Here is a 21,809-nt window from a genome sequence, read left to right as displayed (position 1 = left end):
GCAATTTCTCCTGAGTGCGCCAATACCCTGCATGTAATCGGGAACTACTTTTGAGGCACAGTGCAAAACTCAGGAGGGAAGGAGTGCCATACTATAGTGCAGATTTTGCTGTTATGGTTTGAGGGTGCCATGTCACATTGGAGAGCCCCTGTGATGCCAGAAGAGCAGAATCCCCCATAAGTGACCCCATTTTACAAACTACACCTCTCAATGAATTCATCTGGGGTGCAGTGATTATATTAACACCACGGGTGTGTCACAATTTTACACCATTGGGCAATGAAGAAAAAATAATTACACTTAGCACCAAAATGTTCTTTTAGCCCCAAATTTTACATATTCACAAGGAGAAATGGGTAAAAATGGCACATGCAGTGATCTGCCTACATATTCATCTGTATGGCTTCTGTCAGGTCACTGATCCCTCACAGATGCCCACTATTTTACATACTGAATAGAATTGAGGTTTTAAGAAAAAAAAAAAAAATTAATAGCTGCGGCACATGAAGGACATTTGCTGACCCATTTGGGTGAAGGAGATTCCACTTACTGGAAGATATATGAAGATTGGAGCGACGTTGGCCAGATTGGTTGAAGATACACATTGGGACTCTTATATACGTCCACTTGGAGTACATTATATTTAATATCAGCATTATTATCTTTGGACTCGCTATTGGTTCTTCTATATATATTGGTATAGTAGATTGACAGCATATATCTATACCATGTAGTTGCGCCATCCCTTCCATTTATGTATTTTTAGCAATTCCCTTCATGTGCTAATCTATATATACATAACTGGTGGAGTGTATTTTCTGCTACCTCTTGGGGTGCGTTCACACGGGACTTTTTTGCTGCAGATTTTTGCTGCTTTTTTTTTTTTTTTTTTTTTTTTAGAAGCGGCAGGGAAGAGCGGCGGAGAAGTCCTGTGTGAACGTGCCCTTATGGTGGTGTGTATGTATGTATATATATATATATATATATATATATATATATATATTTTTTTTTTTTTTTTATTATTGTTTTTTTTTGCATTTTTTGGTCTTTATATCATGTTTTGATTTATTATGCTCTTGTGTGTATTTATATAGTTAATTTTATTTGTGGGCTATGTCGAGTGTGGATTCATTTCCCCTGATTTAAGGGGCTGCTACATTAAAAAATCACATATATCCCGTTGTTATCGGTTACATATGTTCGGCACAATAGTTTACAGGGCTACCTGTCCGTAATTTTTTCATTATATTTTTGTTTGTTATATGTTCATTATGGCCGCACATGGATATAGCAATTCTCCTAAAAAAACGATCACAGGGACGTTCTACGCATGTCTGATCCTGGTAATATGGCTACTGCACTAAATTAAGATGTATACTGCGGCTTCAGGCACAGGCGCAGGTGTAGTGTGTCCACACAGCCATCCGTAGTTTATGTCTGATCTGCGCATGTCAGGCCCTGTGAATGCGGCCGCAGTGCCAGATATTCATTTACTTTCATCTGCCTGTTTGGCGCGATCAGCGCTATGCGGTCTCAATATGATCACATGGCCGCTCTCCCTGTTCCCGATCACATGGCGCTGTCTCCTGTGTGAAGCATGGGGCCCCATGTGTTCCATTAGGAGCGGCGCTCAGGTGTGCTGGGTGCAGGTTGATTGGGCGCTGTGTGGTCATTGGCTAGCCCACTGCACACATCCATCAGTGTGTGCTGTCTTTTACTATTTATTGAACCCAGCGCTATGCTTATGCACCCCTTGAGAAAGGCGATAGCCGAAACGTGCGTCGGGGGATACAGGGGTGAAGTGCCAATCCATGCCGTGACTTGTTTCCACATTACCTGGTATGTATAGTATTATATACTTAATATGAAATATGCTTGTCAGCTAATCTTAGGGACCTGTGTGTCCAATGCAGGCTTCTTTGAATCCTATGCACAGTCACTTTAATTTTCTGCTATACTAGCCTTGGCTATAATGTGGGCATATATATACTACAGGCACATACCCCCTGTTTCTGTAGGTGCGTGCTGAGTACAGCACGGGGACCACTTCCCTCTGCTCATTTTAAACCTGTAATAAATTGTTAATAAAGTTTGTTTACATATTTATCTGGACTTTATGCTGCTTCTTTTTCCTTTGGTTGTTGATTAATTTAGGCAGTGGTCCTATATGTTCCTGCCCTTGGTCCCAGTTTTTCTGTACTGAATATACCCTATCTGGGTTTAAATACTATGTTGGTGACCTTATATTGTTCCACCTTAGTGTTTTACTTATATTCACAAGGAGAAATGGGTAAAAATGGCACATGCAGTGATCTGCCTACATATTCATCTGTATGGCTTCTGTCTGGTCACTGATCCCTCACAGATGCCCACTATTTTACATACTGAATAGAATTGAGGTTTTAAGAAAAAAAAAAAAAAATCATTCATCAGGAAGGTGACGGCGCTGGCGCTGTAGCACGAGGAGGTGGATTCATGTTGTTCATATTATTTAGACATACAAATTTTATCAAAATGGCACCACATCCATCACGTTCCGATAGATGCTACTTCACAGGCGTCGCCAGTGCCATTTTGGCAGTGAAAAAAAATTGGTCTCCATCAAGATGGCGCCAGCGGAACCAGCGCAGTAGCATCTATCGGAACAATGCTACTGCACCATCTTCATGAAGCCTAAATGTTTTTTTCTCTACCAAAATGGCGGCTGAGCAGTAGTATCTATCGGAATGTGATAGATGCTACTGCACAGGCACTACCGCCAATTTGAACTTTTTTTTTTTTTTTTAGCAAAACTATATGTAAATAACATGAAAAAACAGGCATATTATCCACCTTATGCAACGGTACAGGCGCAGTTGCCTGGCTGATGAAGGATTTTTTTTTTCTTCAAGCCATGATTCTAGAAGTATGTAAAATAGGGGGCAGGTCGGTGAAGGATCAGTGACCGGTCATAAGCCATACAGCTGAATATGTAGGCACAGCACCACAAAGACCCCTCCCCCCATCACCACCGGCCACCCCGTAGCACGAGAATCTCTAATTCAAAACTACACATAATGTAGCTTTGAGTTAAAACTACGATCATGTGACAGGGGACGGTAAAAAAACGGCCCTGACCATGTTCTCCAGGGTCTCAGCTACCCCCCCCAGTAGACGAAACCCCAGAGATTTTCTGATGCTCGAGGCGCTATACCCTTATTTCTCAGCGCTGCTAAAAAGCGGCGCTGAGGAATAAATACCCTTAGCTACCACCGTTAAAAGGTGTATCGGCGGTCGTTAAGGGGTCAAGCTATGTTCACACGCTGTATTTTTGCAGCTTTTTTTGCTGTTTTTCTCTGCAGAAAAGAAGCTACGTTGTACAATACCAGAAACAGCCATGAGATTTCAGAAAACCTCATGTACACACAGCTTTTTTTCCTGATCTGAAGCATTTCTTGCAGCAATTGTTAATCTATAAAAAGCAATGAGAAAGTGCAAAAAAAAAAAAACACCATAACATTTGATCTGCATTATTGGTAAATAAAACTTTACTGCCATGTACATACATTATTATATATGTAATCCACCAAAAAACAGCAAAACCTCAGCTATTTGCTAGATTTTATACATGGCATTTTAACTGTCAAGAGTGAAGGCTTAGGCTGCAAGAAAAAAAAAAATGTTACAAAAGGGTCATGTGTGAGCATACCCTAATGGCGCACACACCGTATGGTCAGGATTCTCTGGCAATGCAAGTGAATTGCATACTGCTGGCCACATCAGACTAGACTTGCTTGGTCTCTCTCAATAACAATTAATTCAGCGAGGCAGAGCACGTTTTGTCAGATTGTGGCCGGAAGTATGCAAATATTCCAAATGATTGCGGTCACGTCATCGCTCTCAAGCGGCTACTACCTAGAATCCTGACAGTGTGCAGGGGCGCACAATGTATGGACAGATGTCTGCAGTAACAGAGCAACAACAGACATAACAGAAGACCTGCTAAGGTTGTTTCCCTGTCTAGCAGGGTTTATCTTACACTCTACTTACCGTATATATACGCGAGTCTAAGCCGAGATTTTCAGCCCACTTTTTTGGGCTGAAAGTCCCCCTCTGGGCTTATACTCGAGTCATACCCAGGGCTCGGCAGGGGAGGGGGATCGGGGGCTGTCTAATTATACTCACCTGCTCCTGGTGTGGTCCCTGCATGTCCCTGGTTCGCCGGCAGCTTCTTCCTGTAGTGAGTGGTCACATGGTACCGCTCATTACAGTAATGAATATGGACCCCACTCCCATAGGGGTGGAGCCGCATATTCATTACTGTAATGAGCGGTACCATGTGACCGCTCACTACAGGAAGCAGCTGCCTGCGCCGGGGAACAGACGTGTAGCAATGGCGCCCGGAGCAGGTGAGTATAACTCAGTGCGCGATATTCACCTGCTCCCCGTTCCACCGTCGGCACCACTTTGTCTTCCGCGTCCTCTGCACTGACGCTCAGGTCAGAGGGCGCGATGACGCGATTAGTCGGCAGTGGAACGTGGAGCAGGTGAATATAGCAAGTGCCAGGGGCCTGAGAGGTGAGTATGTGATTTTTTTTTATTTTGTTAATCGCAGCAACAGCATATGGGGCAAATATCTGTATGGAGCATCTTATGGGGCCATGTGCAGCATTATATGGGGCAAATATCTGTATGGAGCATCTTATGGGGCCATGTGCAGCATTACATCGGGCAAATATCTGTATGGAGCCATGTGCAGCATTATATGGGGCAAATATCTGTATGGAGCATCTTATGGGGCCATGTGCAGCACTAAATGGGGCAAATATCTCTATGGAGCTTCTTATGGGGCCATAATCCACATTTGTGGAGCATTATACGGGGCAAATGTGTCTATGGAGCATCTTATGGGGCCATAATCAGCATTTGTGCAGCATTGTATGGGCAAATGTCTGTATGGAGCACCTTATGGGGCCATAATCAGCATTTGTGCAGCATTATATGGGGCATATTTTAATATGGAGCATCTTATGGAGCCCATCATAAACTGTATGGAGCATTGTATGGAGCATTATATGGGGCCATCATGAACTGTATGGAGCATTATATGGGGATCCTGATTCAATATGGATATTCAAAAACACTTAACCTACTGATGTCTCAATTAATTTTACTTTTATTGGTATCTATTTTTATTTTTGAAATTTACCAGTAGCTGCTGCATTTTCCACCCTAGGCTTATACTCGAGTCATTAAGTTTTCCCAGTTTTTTGTGGCAAAATTAGGGGGGGTCGGCTTATACTCGAGTATATACGGTATAAACAGAATGCCTCTACTTAGAATAGGACATCAATAATAACTTGATTGGTGTCAATTTCAGCACTCCAGCAGTGATGGCATGAGCACTACACTCCCTTCAAACAACTGATCAGTATGGGGGTGTATAGAGTCGGACCCCCCACTGAATTAATATTGCTTGCCTATCCTATACATAGGACCGCAATTGTAAAAGGCTGGATAACTACTTTAAACAGAAACTTTGTTATGACAATACTTACAAGTTCAATGCCTTGGGGAAAGGGGTTATCTTCCCAATCTTTTTCAGGGAAACGTTGCAGAATCTTGCCTTGCCCTATGCTGCTACCTATAGAGAGAAAAATCCGTTAAAATACAATATCGCAATCAAAACATGATATATCATCCTGTTAATGCACAAATAATGTCTTGTCCACAATTCTTTTCATTAAGTGAAAACAAATCTATGATATAATGATCGAGATAAAAAGAAACTGGGTAAACTAGAAGAAAAAGGAAAACAGCAAGACGCAGCAATACGGATACAACACATGCTGAAAACGCAATTCTGGGAATTCAAGGTTTTTTTCTCTTTACCGACAAGTTAATGTTGTACTTTGATAGATCAGACATTTACAGATACGGTGATACCAAATATTTCTTTTTTTATATATTTCTTCATTTTTAAAAGGAGGAAAGGGAAGTTTTTATATACATATTTTTCTATTACTGTACTATTATTTTTTAGTCCCCTTATGAGACTTTTCTGATTATATCCTTCTACCCAGTACTTTGGTAAAATATTGTACTGTAAATAAACACAAGTAAGCATTAAAAAAATTCAATGCAAGTGCGGCTGATTTCCGGCTATTTGAGTCAACTGGAGTGGGACGGCGAGAGTCCAGCTCTTCAAATGTCACAGTGTTTCAAGGAAAAGCATACACGATTCTGATTCACGCCGTCTGTGGTTTGGTCACCAGGAATCAAGTGACAGGTTCCCTTTCAAAATACTGTACCCTATATGTTTATAGTAGCAACTTTTATTGTTATCCTGCCTCTGATAATGAGATTACTGAAAATTAACAGCGAAAGTAACAGCCTAATAAAGCTCAGTGATTATGTGTAGCCTGCAATATTTCATGTAAAAAACATGTAAAAAAAAAAAAAAAAAAAAGAGTGAAAGATAGGAAAAAAAATAACTTGATGAACCTGATATAAACTTTTTTGTTTCTCTAAACACTCCTTTCAGGCACCATTCTGTGGAAATTTAAGGGGGTTTTTTGTATAATAAAAACTTATCTATTTACATGTCTTATCAGTGGGGAATCGACTTTGCCTCGTCTGTGGTATATGCTTTGAATAGAGAGGTAACAGCGTATGTTCTCACATAGGTTACACAGACTTCCGTTTTCATCTTTGAACGTGCCAACAGTTTTACCCAAGATCAGACACTAATCATCAACTATCCTAATTAGGATTAAGGGAAAATCTCTTTAATTATGTGATATATATATTTTTTATGGGAATTGGAGCTCCATATTTCTGCCTAAAATCTATTACATAGACGTATTGGAAAACGCAGCCGTACCTTAATTTTACAGTATACGGAAGGAGTGAAATGATCTAATTCACAATTTATTTAAAAAAGGAACTGATTTGATGGTAATGTGATAGATATTTGGTAATGCTTAGACTAACGGTGAACACCTTCAGCATCACAACCATCATCACTGCCAATTACAGATAACATTCCTAGATTAATAGACAACCATGCCAAATCAGCAACCTTCATGTTACTTGGCATACACATTGTGCACACGATGCTGCTGCCACAGAGGATAGTGATGCAGATCTTCCTGTGATGATTCATTACAAAGTATCTCAGTCGTCTCTTAAGACTTTACAGGTGTCAAATACCACTACCGCTTTTGTAGAATTCCCCACTAAAAAGACTATAATACAAAGACCTAAACCTGCTTGAATTGTTACCAAGTCTCTATAGAGAAGTGAAGTTACATGTAGCATTTCATTTCGGCCTTTATAGCCTAGTTGAAGAGTAGTATTTTCCAATCTCCCAAACCAGTGGACCCCAATCTTTCTGACCTTGAGAGGCACAGTCCGCTCAAATAATCTAAAAATGTAAAGATTAATAGAGTTAAACGAGTATTCCCAACTTCAAGATTCTATTCCAAATATGTAAGGGTGTAATAATAATAATTTTAGCAAATGTCTCCAATTAGAGGAGTGGTATAGTTTTTCTTATTCGCTGTTTCGCTTATCCCATGTGTAGGGCATTGCAGTGGCTTAGATATCCATGGTTAAGACCACTAACAACTTACTCTCAATATGAGTGGTCATAACCACGGATACCTAAGCCACTGCAATGACTGAAAGCCAGCAGCTCTCAGGAGAAATACATTTCATTTTCTCCCTGTACTGCTCTTTCAGAACAGGTGACATACTTTCAGTTCAGGTTAATAGTGTTATCCAACCGGACAGGTTCCCTTTAAATGCTATAAAGAAATGGAGTCAAAAAAGTTAGGGTATGTTTCCACGTGGCGTGTTTGCTGTGGATTGGACGCTGCGTACAGCCACAGCGTTCAGATGTTATAGCATAGTGGAGGGGATTTTATGAAATCCCATCTCCACTATGCGTACGAAGACATGGGTGGCAGACCTGCTAAGACTGACATGCGGTGCGTCTTTCTAGACAGCAGCATGTCTATTTATCTTGCGGAGACGCTCAGTCTCCGCAAGATAAACAGCACCGTTCTATGTATAGGATGCGGTGATTTTGCATGTGTTCAATGATCACATGTGGAATCACCGCGTGTACAAAAGTCAGCACCGCTTTGGACGGGCCGGGTGTCCGCTGTGTTCAAAGCGCTGCCATTCTGGACCGTGGACACATAGCCTAAGACTCTTGAGGAGACTAATAGATCCTCCTCCCTCATTAGATCTCAGGGTCTCCAGGGTGAATGAGATTAGGAGGATAGGAGACTGGAATTCACACAACATGCTCCTTTAGCAAGACCTGGTATCACTCGTTGGTCTTCCAAAAAAAACCATACCGGTCATATCTAGAATAGTTCTCACAAGTGATCAGCTACATCGTAGCTCAGACATCAGTCATTTTGCTACTGACATGTCCTGGACAAACCTCTGGATTCAATTTTTTTCTTTCCATTTCCTGCTTATTCTCTTCTCACACTGTCTTTTTAGGGTACTGTCACACAGTGCAATTTTGATCGCTACGACGGTACGATTCGTGACGTTCCAGCGACATCCATACGATATCGCAGTGTCTGACACGCAGCAGCGATCGGGACCCTGCTGAGAATCGTACGTCGTAGCAGATCGTATGGAACTTTCTTTCGTCGCTTGATCACCCGCTGACATCGCTGGATCGTTGTGTGTGACAGCGATCCAGCGATGTGTTCGCTTGTAACCAGGGTAAACATCGGGTAACTAAGCACAGGGCCGCGCTTAGTAACCCGATGTTTACCCTGGTTACCAGCGTAAACGTAAAAAAAACAAACAGTACATACTCACATTCCGGTGTCTGTCCTCCGGCGTCTCAGCTTCTCTGCACTGTGAGCGCCTGCCGGCCGGAAAGCGAGCACAGCGGTGACGTCTGACGTCACCGCTCTGCTTTCCGGCTATGGTGCTTACACAGTGCAGAGAAGCAGAACGCCGGGGGACAGACACCGGAATGTAAGTATGTACTGTTTGTTTTTTTTACGTTTACGCTGGTAACCAGGGTAAACATCGGGTTACTAAGCGCGGCCCTGCGCTTAGTAACCCCATGTTTACCCTGGTTACTCGGGGACTTCGGCATCGCTCCAGCGCCTTGATTGCAACGTGTGACCGCAGTCTACGACGCTGGAGCGATAATCATACGATCGCTGCGACGTCACGGATCGTGCCGTCGTAGCGATCAAAATTGCACTGTGTGACAGTACCCTTAGCCCATCAGGTTGCTTTGTTTATTAAGCATTGTCCGGGCTCCACACCTACTTGGTCACACACAATATCTTTCAAGTTCTGTGTGTTAATTTCTACACTTATTTTTCTTTACAATCCTAGATGATTGCTGTTTGTAGTTTTTTTGTGGGGCTGCCTCCTGCTGTTAGAGTTGTGGCTATGCAATGCTAAAATAAAGAATTTATAAAAAATAAAAATAAGCAAGCTACTGGATCTAGGTCTTAGGCAGGACAAATTCTATTACGGTACTCTTCTTCACATTCTTGGGAGGAGATGTACCCTTGAAAAGTATCTCATGAATCTCTCAGCAGAGAGCCATCTGTTATGTTGGGGTACGGTAAGTCCAATTGGGACAGAAATGGTACAGATTTTCTGCCCAAATTAGCGGATGGAGAATCTGCTACTTCAAGAACACACTAGCAGCAAGGTGGATGAGATCTGACCAAAAATCATCCACACTGCTGATATTGCCTATGCAGAAAAGTGTGCATCTGAATATCTGCAGCATGCTAGTTTGAGAATTGTTCCCAGGCTGGTTACATATTTTCACCAACGAGTTTGGCAGCAAAGTCAAAATTCATTCCAAAACAGATCTTGATTCACAGTACCTCCCGATACGCAGCAAAATCAGCATGTCCCGGTAAAATCAGAACACTTACAAAAGTCTACTCTCTTTGCCTGCACTTTGTGACCATATCTCCTGGATTCAGCAATGATGCGTAGTATAGACACGTGTACGCGCAGTCAATCACACAAGGTAATCTTTGCAGGAGGCCAGTGTACAGCGATCAGCCAGGACCACAGTTGCTTCAGAAGCGCCAGGTACAGTGTATATAACTAAATGCCTGGATGTATTTTTCTATGGGAAAATTCACAATAAATTCCTCTTGATTTGGTGCAAATTTATATAAGTCTCCTTGGTGCTTTTTCCTTCCTATTTTTCACGTGCACAAACCTTTAAAGGGAATAGGTCAGCAAGTTTTTGGTATGTAATCTGAAAGCACCATGATGTAGTTGCAGAGAACCCCATTACAGGGATGACTCGCTGAACTGTGTTTTGCCATTTCAATGCAATCAATGTTTTATCAGCAGGAGAGCACTTGAGGACAACTGGCCTCTTGCATTCTAGTCCAACCACATCCTTACCACTACAGTAATTAGCAACTCTCTGTCACTATACAGTGTACACAAAGTTATGGTGTCGGCGGGTTATACACAGCTCAACAAATGAGCTCTGCTACATCTGCAGCAAGGAAAACTGACTACCAAACTGCTGCCCCGAGTAAACTAAATGATGTATCACTGGAATCAGGGTTTCTGTCCCTAGCTCATGCTGCTGCCAGATCACATAGCAAAAACCTGTTGATTGCCTTTGAATTGACCATTCAGGTTTCCCTCGCTTTTTTTCAGTATATGTGCAGAATTTACATGTTAACCATCGTTTTTACTCAGTGATGGGGTTTAATAGGCTGGTCTTTATAATTATTCCTTTACTACAGTGTTCCCCAAGTCCGGTCCTCAAGAGCCAGCAACAGGACATGTTTTCAGGATTTTCTTAGTATTGCACAGGTGATAATTGCATCAACTGGACAGGCAAGCATTCAATCACCTGTGCAATACTAAGGAAATCCTCAAAACATGACCTGTTGGTGGCTCTTGAGGACCGGAGTTGGGGAACACTGCTTTACTAGATGGTAGCCCGATTCTAACGCATCGGGTATTCTAGAATATTTATGTAGTTTATTTATGAAGATTTTAGAATATTACATTGAATACACAGGAATCGGCCAACCGCGACCAATTAGCGAAGCGTGGTTCAAATCCCGCGCCAATTCGCGGTCGGACTGCGCCTGTCGCTGATTGTTCGCGGCCGGCCCACGCAGTCTACGGCGCGGCCCACGCAGTCTACGGCGCGGCCCACGCAGTCTACGGCGCGGCCCACGCAGTCTACGGCGCGGCCCACGCAGTCTACGGCGCGGCCCACGCAGTCTACGGCGCGGCCCACGCAGTCTACGGCGCGGCCCACGCAGTCTACGGCGCGGCCCACGCAGTCTACGGCGCGGCCCACGCAGTCTACGGCGCGGCCCACGCAGTCTATTGCACGGCCCACGCAGTCTATTGCACGGCCCACGCAGTCTATTGCACGGCCCACGCAGTCTATTGCACGGCCCACGCAGTCTATTGCACAGCCCACGCAGTCTATTGCACAGCCCACGCAGTCTATTGCACAGCCCACGCAGTATATAGCAATGTGGGCATCATATCCCTGTTAAAAAAAAAAGAATTAAAATAAAAAATAGTTATATACTCACACTCCGTCGGACCCCCGAATCCAGCCGAGGCGTTTACCGATGCTCCTCGCGCGCTCCGGTCCCAAGAGTGCATTGTGGTCTCGCGAGCGGGAAAGGCCTGTTCTGGATCCGAGGGGTTAAAAGCAGCGGTAACGGAGTGCGTTACACCACGGCATAATGCGGTCCGTTAACGCTGCCATTAACCCTGTGTGAGCGCTGACTGGAGGGGAGTATGGAGCGGGCACTGACTGCGGGGAGTAAGGAGCGGCCATTTTGCTGCCGGACTGTGCCCGTCGCTGATTGGTCGTGGCTGTTTTGCCGCGAACAATCAGCGACTTGGGATTTCCTTTACAGACAGAAAGACAGACAGAAAGACGGAAGTGACCCTTAGACAATTATATAGTAGATACTAGATACCACTTCATATAATGACTTGCTGATGAGGGGGGTCATAGATTTGTGTTATACACCATAGCATCTGAAGAGGCAAAATTTAAAGGGAAGGGAGAGAGCAGCCCCCTGAATTGATCATGAGACACGAGTTGCGCCTTGGACACGGCAGCCAAACTGTAGTCACACGTCACAGGTCTGCTGGAAGAAGCAGCGTTAAAAAGCAGATAGGTGAACATACTGCAGGTGATCGTCCCCCATAAGAAGTGGCATATTATTCTCAAGCTCCTGACTGTATAACCACTGCACATAAGTGCTGCAGCCAATCAGTGTCGCCAACAGTACGTCACATGACCACTGAAGACACTCCTAACCCTTTCATTGTAACACAATGCTTTAACTTCAATATGGAACTACTGTTTTTGTTACCATGGCTACTACTAAACAGTAGTTTTGTCTAATCTAGATATTTTGGATTTTTCTGAAATTTTGGTCACGGGCATAAAAATTATGCCCAATTGTCTTTTAAGGGTTACCCTCCCCCTCACTGAGAAGCCTGCAGGTATACAGCAAGCAGCATTGTTTCTTATAAAACGCTGCACTGAGCAAGGAGCAATATGCGCACAATATTGTTCCACGCAGGCAGCAGAGCCCGAGCTGTCACTGGCGAGATGTGGCTGTGTAAGGCAGAGCCTGTTATTCTGGATCTCATTATCTCATCCTGAAACAGATTAAACTCCATGATTCATCACACACCAACATCACGGAGACAAGGCTATTAGGGGAACAAGCAGCTATGCACGCTGCCAGCACGGAAGGTGCGAACACCTAGTGCCACATACAGGCCTGTGCACTGCTTTATGGCAGGCAAAGGGTGCATTTTGTGGCCTTTTTCACCGCTTTGAAATGGAACCAAAGGAGTATATTTGTCACAATTAGCCCTCAGTCACACGTCCTTATTTAAACACATATGTGAAAGAAAGGATACCGATGTCAGTGTTTTGCCTCCGTGTGTCTGCTTTCATCATCAGTGTTTTATCCATTGCGATGTTCGATAGGGACAGCACACACAAGGAGCACGGATGCATCAGTGTTCTGTACTTCACTGATGATAGACTTGTATTGTATGGTCATCCATGCTGACGGAAAAAAACAAACCCACACGTCTCCGTGTGCTTTGCATGGCCAAACAATACATGAAAAATACCATAGATTATGATGGGTACGTGTGGTATCCGTGAAAACAAAAACGGATACAACAGTATTTGCAACATTGATGTCTGAATGAGGCCTTATGCAATGCAAAACTAGCAGGCTCTAATCATTCATGAATGTGAATAGGGTATGTTCACACAAAGCTTTATACAAGCTTTTTTCATGCATATAAGAAGCTCCATTTCACAATGTCAGCAAAAGCTAGGACATTTCAGAAGTCTCATGCACACGCTTGGTTTTTTCCTGACTGAATTTGAGCACTGCGTTTTTTGTAATCTACAGCAGGTCAATTCGTTCAGTGTTTATGCACCATTTTCTCACCTATAAAAAGCAATGAAAGTGCAAAGATGCTGCAAAAAAACAAACTAAGGCTGCTTTCACACTAGCGTCGGTACGGGGCCGTCGTGCTGTATTGGCCCGACGTACCGACGCATACTGTGAAGAAAATGCCCGACGTGGGCAGCGGAAGCAGTCTTAGGACGCTTCCGCTGCCCCATTGCAAGGTCCGGGGAGGAGGGGGCGGAGTTTCGGCCGCGCATGCGCGATCGACAATGGCGGACTCGACGCACAAAAAAACGTTACATGTAACTTTTTTTGTGGCGGCGGTCCTCCAAAACACGACGCAACCATCCCACGACGGTTGTGACGTGTGGCACTGTGTCGCAATGCGTCGCTAATAAATGTCTATGGAAAAAAAACACATCCTGCAGGCAACTTTGCAGGATGTGTTTTTTTCTCCACAACGACGCATTGCGACGTGCAGTGCCCGATGCTAGTGTGAAAGTAGCCTTAACATGTTTATTGCATATTTCGCTTTTTTTTTGTAAATACTAACTTTATTAAACATGCATTGTAAACAAATCTCACATGTAATCTGCGTAATAAAAACAACGCAGCAAAAACTGTATTTTAACACCTTAATGACCGCTAATACGTCTTTTAACTGACCTGAGATATAAGAGAATAGCCTCCCCATACAGGTGACAATCCAGCAGCTGTCGGCTGTACACTATAGCTGACAACTTGCTGTATCAGCCACGATTCAGTGTTTGCACCGTCCATATCTGTTTAACCCCTTAGATGCTGCTGTCAATAATGACTACATCATTATAAATAGTAAACAGAGTGTGGGGTCCTCCTATCTCAATTGGTGCCCTCAGATCATGATTGTGTGGTCCTGATGTTTGCCATGGTAATTCATGACCAATTAGCAGCCTTATGGCCATGTTCACACGTTGCATTTTTTACCGCGGAACCGCAGCGATTTTGCCGCTGCGGGTCCGCTGCAGTTTCCATTGCGTTTACAATAACATGTAAGCCTATGGAAACCGCTGTGCACATGCTGCGGGAAAAACTGCGCAGAAGCATGTCACTTCTTTGTGCGGAACTGCAGCGGTTCTGCACCAAAAGACCTCCATTGTGAGGGTCAAACCCGCAGAAGAAAAAATATCCGCGGGTTTTCTGCGGTTTTGGTGTAGAAACTGCTGCAGGAGGAAGTGCGTGGGCAGAGTGTGACCGTCAGCATGGAGGCATGTATGTGAATGTGTCTGTGTGTGTGTCTGTGTGTGTGTGTGTGTGTGTGTGTGTGTGTGTGTGTGTGTGTGTGTGTGCGCGCCTGTCTGTCTGTGTGTGTGTCTGTGTGTGTCTGTGTGTGTCTGTGTGTGTGCGCGCGCGCGCGCGCGCCTGTCTGTGTGTGTGCGCGCGCGCGCGTGTGTGTGTGTGCGTGCGCGTCTGTGTGTGTGTGCGCGTCTGTCTGTCTGTCTGTGTGTGTGTGCGCGTCTGTCTGTGTCTGTGTGTGTGCGCGTCTGTCTGTGTCTGTGTGTGTGTGTGTGTGTGTGCGCGTCTGTGTGTGTGTGCGCGTGTGTGTGTGCGCGTCTGTCTGTCTGTGTGTGCGCGTCTGTCTGTCTGTCTGTGTGTGTGTGTGTGTGTGTGTGTGTGTGTGTGTGTGTGTGCGCGTCTGTGTGTGTGCGTCTGTCTGTGTGTGTGTGCGCGCGTCTGTCTGTGTGTATGTGTGTGTGTGTGTGCGCGTCTGTCTGTCTGTCTGTGTGTGTGTGTGCGCGTCTGTCTGTCTGTGTGTGCGCGTCTGTCTGTCTGTGCGTGTGCGCGTCTGTCTGTCTGTGTGTGTGTGCGCGTCTGTCTGTCTGTGCGCGCGTCTGTCTGTGTGTGTGTGTGTGTGTGTGTGTGTGTGTGCGTCTGTCTGTCTGTCTGTGTGCGCGCCTGTCTGTCTGTGTGTGCGCCTGTCTGTCTGTCTGTCTGCGCGCCTGTCTGCGTCTGCCTGTGTGCGCGCCTGTCTGTCTGTGTGCGCGCCTGTCTGTCTGTCTGCCTGTGTGCGCGTCTGTCTGCCTGTGTGCGCGTCTGCCTGCCTGTCTGCCTGCCTGCCTGCCTGCCTGTCTGCCTGTCTGCCTGTCTGTCTGCCTGTCTGCCTGTCTGCCTGCCTGTCCCCACGCGACGATAGTGCCACCCAATTGTGCTAAGTCGCCATATGGGATTACTACTCCCATCCGATATTAGGATGGGAGAGTTGTCCCTGTGTCCGGCGACTTAGCACAATTGTCAGTAAAACACATACACATACAATACACGTAACATACATGACAGACATTACATACAACATATAACACAGAGTATATACTCACCATACAGCACACTGGCACGCGAAGCACTCGGTCCCCTAGGGAAAAAGTCCAAAAGAAATAAACCAAATCCATACTCCCTGTCCGCAGAATCCAATAACGAGTGTCCCACGCCGATGGCTTGCTCTCCGGCGATACACTACCAGGAGCGAAGCTCCTAGCAGTGTATCGCGTACTTTACCAGGGTTCAGTGGCTCCGGCGTCTATTTACGGCATTAGAGCTGCGTGTGAACTTTCCCACGCAGCACTGCCGTAAAAAGGGGGAGTACCGGGGTCAATGAACGCCGGTAAATTCTCGCGCATGCGCAGTTACAGACCGACAGGAGCCGGAGCTCCTGTCAGTGTGTTGCTGCAGCCGTGGAGAGCAGACACATCTCCGGATGTGTCTGTTCTCCATGGCAGATCGTCGTGCGACACTCGTTGGATTTCTGCGGACAGGGCCAGGGAGTATGAATTTGGTTTGGTTTTTTTTATTTCTTTTTTCAGGTCGAGGGTCTTCAGATGGATTGAGCGTATAATAAAGGGTTTGTCAAAAAGTGGGTGTCTTTATTTCATTAAAATATTTTTTTCTAGTGTGTTTTTTTTAACCCTTTAATAGGATTAATAATGGATAGGCGTCTTATTGACGCCTCTCCATTATTAACCGGGCTTAATGCCACCTTACAATAGCAAGGTGGCATTAACCCCTCATTACCCCATATCCCACCGCTACACGGGAGTGGGAAGAGAGGGGCTAAGTGTCGGAATTGGCACATCTTTTAGATGCGCCTTTTCTGGGGCGGCTGCGGGCTTCTATTTGTAGCCGGGGGGGGGGCAAATATCCATGGCCCCTTTCCTAGGCTATGAATATAAGCCCACAGCTGTCTGCGTAGCCTTTCTGGCCTAAAAATATAGGGCGACCCTAAGCAATTTTTTTTTTGGGTCCCCCTATATATATTATTTAACCTTTTAATAGGATTAATAATGAATAGGCGTCTTATTGACACCTCTCCATTATTAACCGGGCATAATGCCACCTTACAATAGCAAGGTGGCATTAACCCCTCATTACCCCATATCCCACCGCTACACGGGAGTGGGAAGAGAGGGGTTAAGTGCCGGAATTGGCGCATCTCATTTTGATGTTTTCACAAAATGGAGGATGAAAGAAGAAGGGGTTGGACAAGGAAATGACATCATGTGTTTTTGTTTTTTTTCCCAACTGCAGTTCAAGCGTTGTGTCAAAAACACAGACAATCTGTAGGGAAAAACGCATTAAAAACCGCATCAAAAGACGCACCAAAAACCGCACCTGCGTTTTCTGCCAAGATCTGCGGTTTTTAGTGCAGAAAAATCCGCAGGAGAATCTGCAACGTGTGCACATAGCCTTAGAGTCTGACTGCTGTAGTAATCTGTTCAAAAGTTACCGACATTTAGGTGGTAAAAATTCACATTTTCAGTTCTGTCATACCACTTTGCATTACCGTGTATAATTTTGCCACAAAAAACTGGGAAAACTTAATTACTCGAGTATAAGCCTAGGGTGGGAAATGCAGCAGCTACCGGTAAATGTCAAAAGTAAAAATAGATACCAATAAAAGTAAAATTAATTGAGACATCAGTAGGTTAAGTGTTTTTGAATATCCATATTGAATCAGGAGCCCCATATAATGCTCCATAAAGTTTATGATGGCCCCATAAGATGCTCCATATTAAAATATGCCCCATATAATCCTGCATAAAGGTTAATAATAACCCCATAAGATGCTCCATAGACACATTTGCCCAATATAATGCTGCACAAATGTTGATTATGGCCCCATAGGATGCTCCATAAAGATATTTGTCCCATATAGTCCTGCACAAACCTTGATTATGGCCCCATAAGATGCTCCATACAGACACTTGCCCCATATAATGCTCTACAATCGTTAATTATGGCCCCATAAGATGCTCCCTAAAGATATTTGCCCCATATAGTACTGCAGAAACGTTGATTATGGCTCCATACAGACACTTGCCCCATATAATGCTCCACAATCGTTAATTATGGCCCCATAAGATGCTCCATACAGATACTTGCCCCATATAGTGCTGCACAAACGTTGATTATGGCTCCATACAGACACTTGCCCCATATAGTGCTGCACAAACGTTATGGCCCCATAAGATGCTCCATACAGACACTTGCCCCATTTGCTGTTGCTGCGATAAAAAAAAATAAAAAAATCACAAGCTGACCTCTCCGTCGCTCAGGCCCCTGGCACTTTCAATATTCACCTGACTTCGCTCCGGCACCGCTCTATCTTCAGCATCTTCTGCACTGACGTTCAGGCAGAGGGCGCGCACTAACCACGTCATCGCGAACTCTGACCTGAGCGTCACTGCAGAAGATGCTGAAGATGGAGCGGCGCCCGGAACGGGGAGCAGGAGAATATCGTGCAGCGCTCCCCCCTCCCCATTATACTCACGTGCTCCTGGCGCGGTGCAGTCCCTGGTTCCCCAGAGCCGCAGCTTCTTCCTCTACTGAGCGGTCACCGTTACCGCTCATTACAGTAATGAATATGCGGCTCCACCCCATGGGAGGTGGAGCAGCATATTCATTACTGTAATGAGCGGTACCATGTGACCGCTCAGTACAGGAAGAAGCTGGGGCGATGGGGAGCCTGGGACCGCGCCAGGAGCAGGTGAGTATAATTAGACAGCCCCCGCTCCCCCTCCCCTGCCGACCCCTGGGTATGACTCCAGTATAAGCTGAGAGGGGGACTTTCAGCCCCAAAAAATGGGCTGAAAATCTCGGCTTATACTCGAGTATATACGGTAATTCCTGTAAAGCACCTGAACGGTTAATAAACTACCTGACAGCAGTTTTCAATATGTCAGAGGGTGCTGTTTTTAAAATGGTATCACGTTTGGGGGTTTCGCAATATATGGGACGCCTAAAGTCACTTTTCAAACATGGATAGGTCCCTAAAAAAATAAATGTTGTAAATTTCCTTGAAAAAATGAAAAATTGCTGCTACATTTTTAAACCTCCTAAATGCTAACAAAATAAAATAACATTTTACAAATGGTGCTGATGTAAAGCCGACATGTGGGAAATGTTATTTATTAATGGTTTGCTGTGGTATGACCATCTGGGATAATAAAGGGATAATCATTCAAATTTTGAAAATTGCTAATTTATCATTTTTTCTCAAATTTTTGATATTTTTTATAAATAAACAAAACATATTGACCTAAATTTACCATTATCATAAAGTATAATGAGTCACGAAAAAACAATCTAAAAATCACTGGGATTTGTTGAAGCGTTGCATAGTTCTATATATATATATATATATATATATATATATATATATATATATATATATATATACTGTATTTTCTGGCGTATAAGACTACTTGTATATATATATAAAATATATATATATATATATATATATATATATATATATATATATATATATATATATATATATATATATATATATATATATATATATATATATACACACACACACACACATATACATACATACATATATACATATATATATATATATATATATATATATATATATATATATATATATATATATATATATAGCGCATCGTGATTACTCGCTAATCCCGCCCCCTGCACAGTAGCTCCGCCCCCCACACATTACCACACATAATCCTGCCCCCAACCCCATTATTACACACAATCCCACCCCCACCACATAACCACACAAATCTCGCCCCCCCACCACATAACCACACATAATCCCGCCCCCCCACCACATTACCACACATAATCCCGCCCCCCCACCACATTACCACACATAATCCCGCCCCCACCACATTACCACACATAATCTCGCCCCCCCACCACATAACCACACATAATCCCGCCCCCCCACCACATTACCACACATAATCCCGCCCCCCCACCACATTACCACACATAATCCCGCCCCCACCACATTACCACACATAATCTCGCCCCCCCACCACATAACCACACATAATCCCGCCCCCCCCACCACATTACCACACATAATCCCGCCCCCCCACCACATTACCACACATAATCCCGCCCCCCCACCACATTACCACACATAATCCCGCCCCCACCACATTACCACACATAATCCCGCCCCCCCACCACATTACCACACATAATCCCGCCCCCCCACCACATTACCACACATAATCCCGCCCCCCCACCACATTACCACACATAATCCCGCCCCCCCACCACATTACCACACATAATCTCGCCCCCCCACCACATAACCACACATAATCCCGCCCCCCCACCACATTACCACACATAATCCCGCCCCCCACCACATTACCACACATAATCCCGCCCCCCCACCACATTACCACACATAATCCCGCCCCCACCACATTACCACACATAATCCCGCCCCCACCACATTACCACACACAATCCCGCCCCCCCCACCACATAACACAAAATCCCGCCCCCCACCACATAACCAATTAATTAATTAGATAGCAATGAGCATGCCGAGGGTTAGCTGGCTGGAAACAGCTAGTTACTACATAAAATGACACTGGTCAGATTTTAAAAATTTGGCTCCGTCACTAAGGGGCTAAACTCAGCGTGTAAACAAAGCCTTACCAAAAAACGACCTGCTGTTGTCAAAACATATTTTGAGATATATTTAGATTTTTTTTATGCTGCTAACTAGATTTTAAAAAATATATAATATATATATATATATACACATATATCATTTTGCAGCTTTCATTGACCACGGAGTCTCAAAATAGAATGGTTCTTCCTGTCCTGTAGAGATCACTTCTCAGGAGTGATCTCATCATTACAGATCTATAGGTAACACAGGCTTAGTCATTTACCATACGAGATGATCAGGTCACATCCACACGAGACCCTCCCTGCACAGGTCACGGAGTAAGTCTTGGATCCACTCCCAAGAGCACTAAAACTAAATATAGATATACAAAGAAGATTCCTCACTTAATAACCTCCTCTCCTTAGATTATAGTCTGTTTATATATATTATCCACAATCCAATATATTATAATTCTATACAATATAGCTTGTTATGTGTTCAAAGGATCAGTCTTTCCCCCTCTGCTCCGTCGCTCTCCTGTGGCTCCCTTTAAAAGGAGCTGGTTACCAGGTTTTCCCACCTAGTCCAAGAGCAGCCTAATGCAGAAACTAAAGACCCCGATTCTAGCGATCCATCAGTTACTGGGCTTCTTGCTGTAGTTTTGGTAATCACCTGCTGATAAAACAATGATGTTATAATTTGAGGATTAGTAAACCTGCCTTCACCACTGGTTGTGCGCTGTGTATAGGCAGAAAGCTTCCAAAGAAAGCTGGCAATCAGTGGTGTGTGCAGGGGTATAGGGTTCAGCATTCAGAGAACTGCACGACCGGCAGCAGGTAAAACAGGGATTATAAAATCGACAGCATGCACCCCATTAAATGATACATCGTTGGAATCAAGGCATCTGCCCCTACATCATGATGTTTTCAGATGGGTAGAAAAAAAAACAAACCTTGTAACAGATTACTTCTAAAACTAGCTGCAAAAGAAGCTAACCCCAACTGTTCAGTCTGCATTAACCAGGATTGCCAAGCTCTACACCTTAGCTATTTGCTTCCAAAAGAGGGGGTAAAAAAAAAAATCAGAAAGAAATTATTAAAGAGTATCTGTCGCAAAATTGCCATATAAAAATTATAAAAGAAACATGATAATCATTGTTATTTGCAACTGTAATTTTCTTACAGAAATTTTCATTGACGTACCCTAAATTTTATCTGTCCTGTTTATGAATATTCATTGAGGGTCTACTTGTCCGGCCTTCTTTAAAGACAGAAGTCAGTAGATGATTGGTCAATCATGTGACCACCTGCCTTTTCAGGAGCTACAGTGAATGTTTTGGGTCGGAGTCCTCTCTGCAGACACATGTAAGCCCTTTACACTCATCGGTTCACATTTCTTAAGCAGTTTTATGCCAGGTGCTGTTGCCACACAAAAACGAATATGTAAAATTT

The 21,809-nt window shown here is 44.1% G+C and overlaps 1 protein-coding gene across 11 annotated transcripts in view; it reads right to left on the bottom strand.

Annotated features, from left to right (window-relative positions):
- Window positions 1-21,809, bottom strand: part of SBF1 (SET binding factor 1) — a 209,450-nt gene that overhangs the window by 159,612 nt on the left and 28,029 nt on the right. For all 11 annotated transcript variants that reach the window (XM_077264334.1, XM_077264336.1, XM_077264342.1 and 8 more), the window contains exon 2: window positions 5,538-5,623. In XM_077264334.1, the coding sequence (XP_077120449.1) occupies window positions 5,538-5,623 (86 nt within the window). The remainder of the gene's footprint in view (window positions 1-5,537; window positions 5,624-21,809) is intronic.

The sequence above is a fragment of the Ranitomeya variabilis genome, chromosome 5 (genome assembly GCF_051348905.1).
Source record: "Ranitomeya variabilis isolate aRanVar5 chromosome 5, aRanVar5.hap1, whole genome shotgun sequence".
NCBI lineage: Eukaryota > Metazoa > Chordata > Amphibia > Anura > Dendrobatidae > Ranitomeya > Ranitomeya variabilis.
Note: the sequence above shows the minus strand (reverse complement) of the source record. Positions and strands in the feature narration are given on the sequence as shown.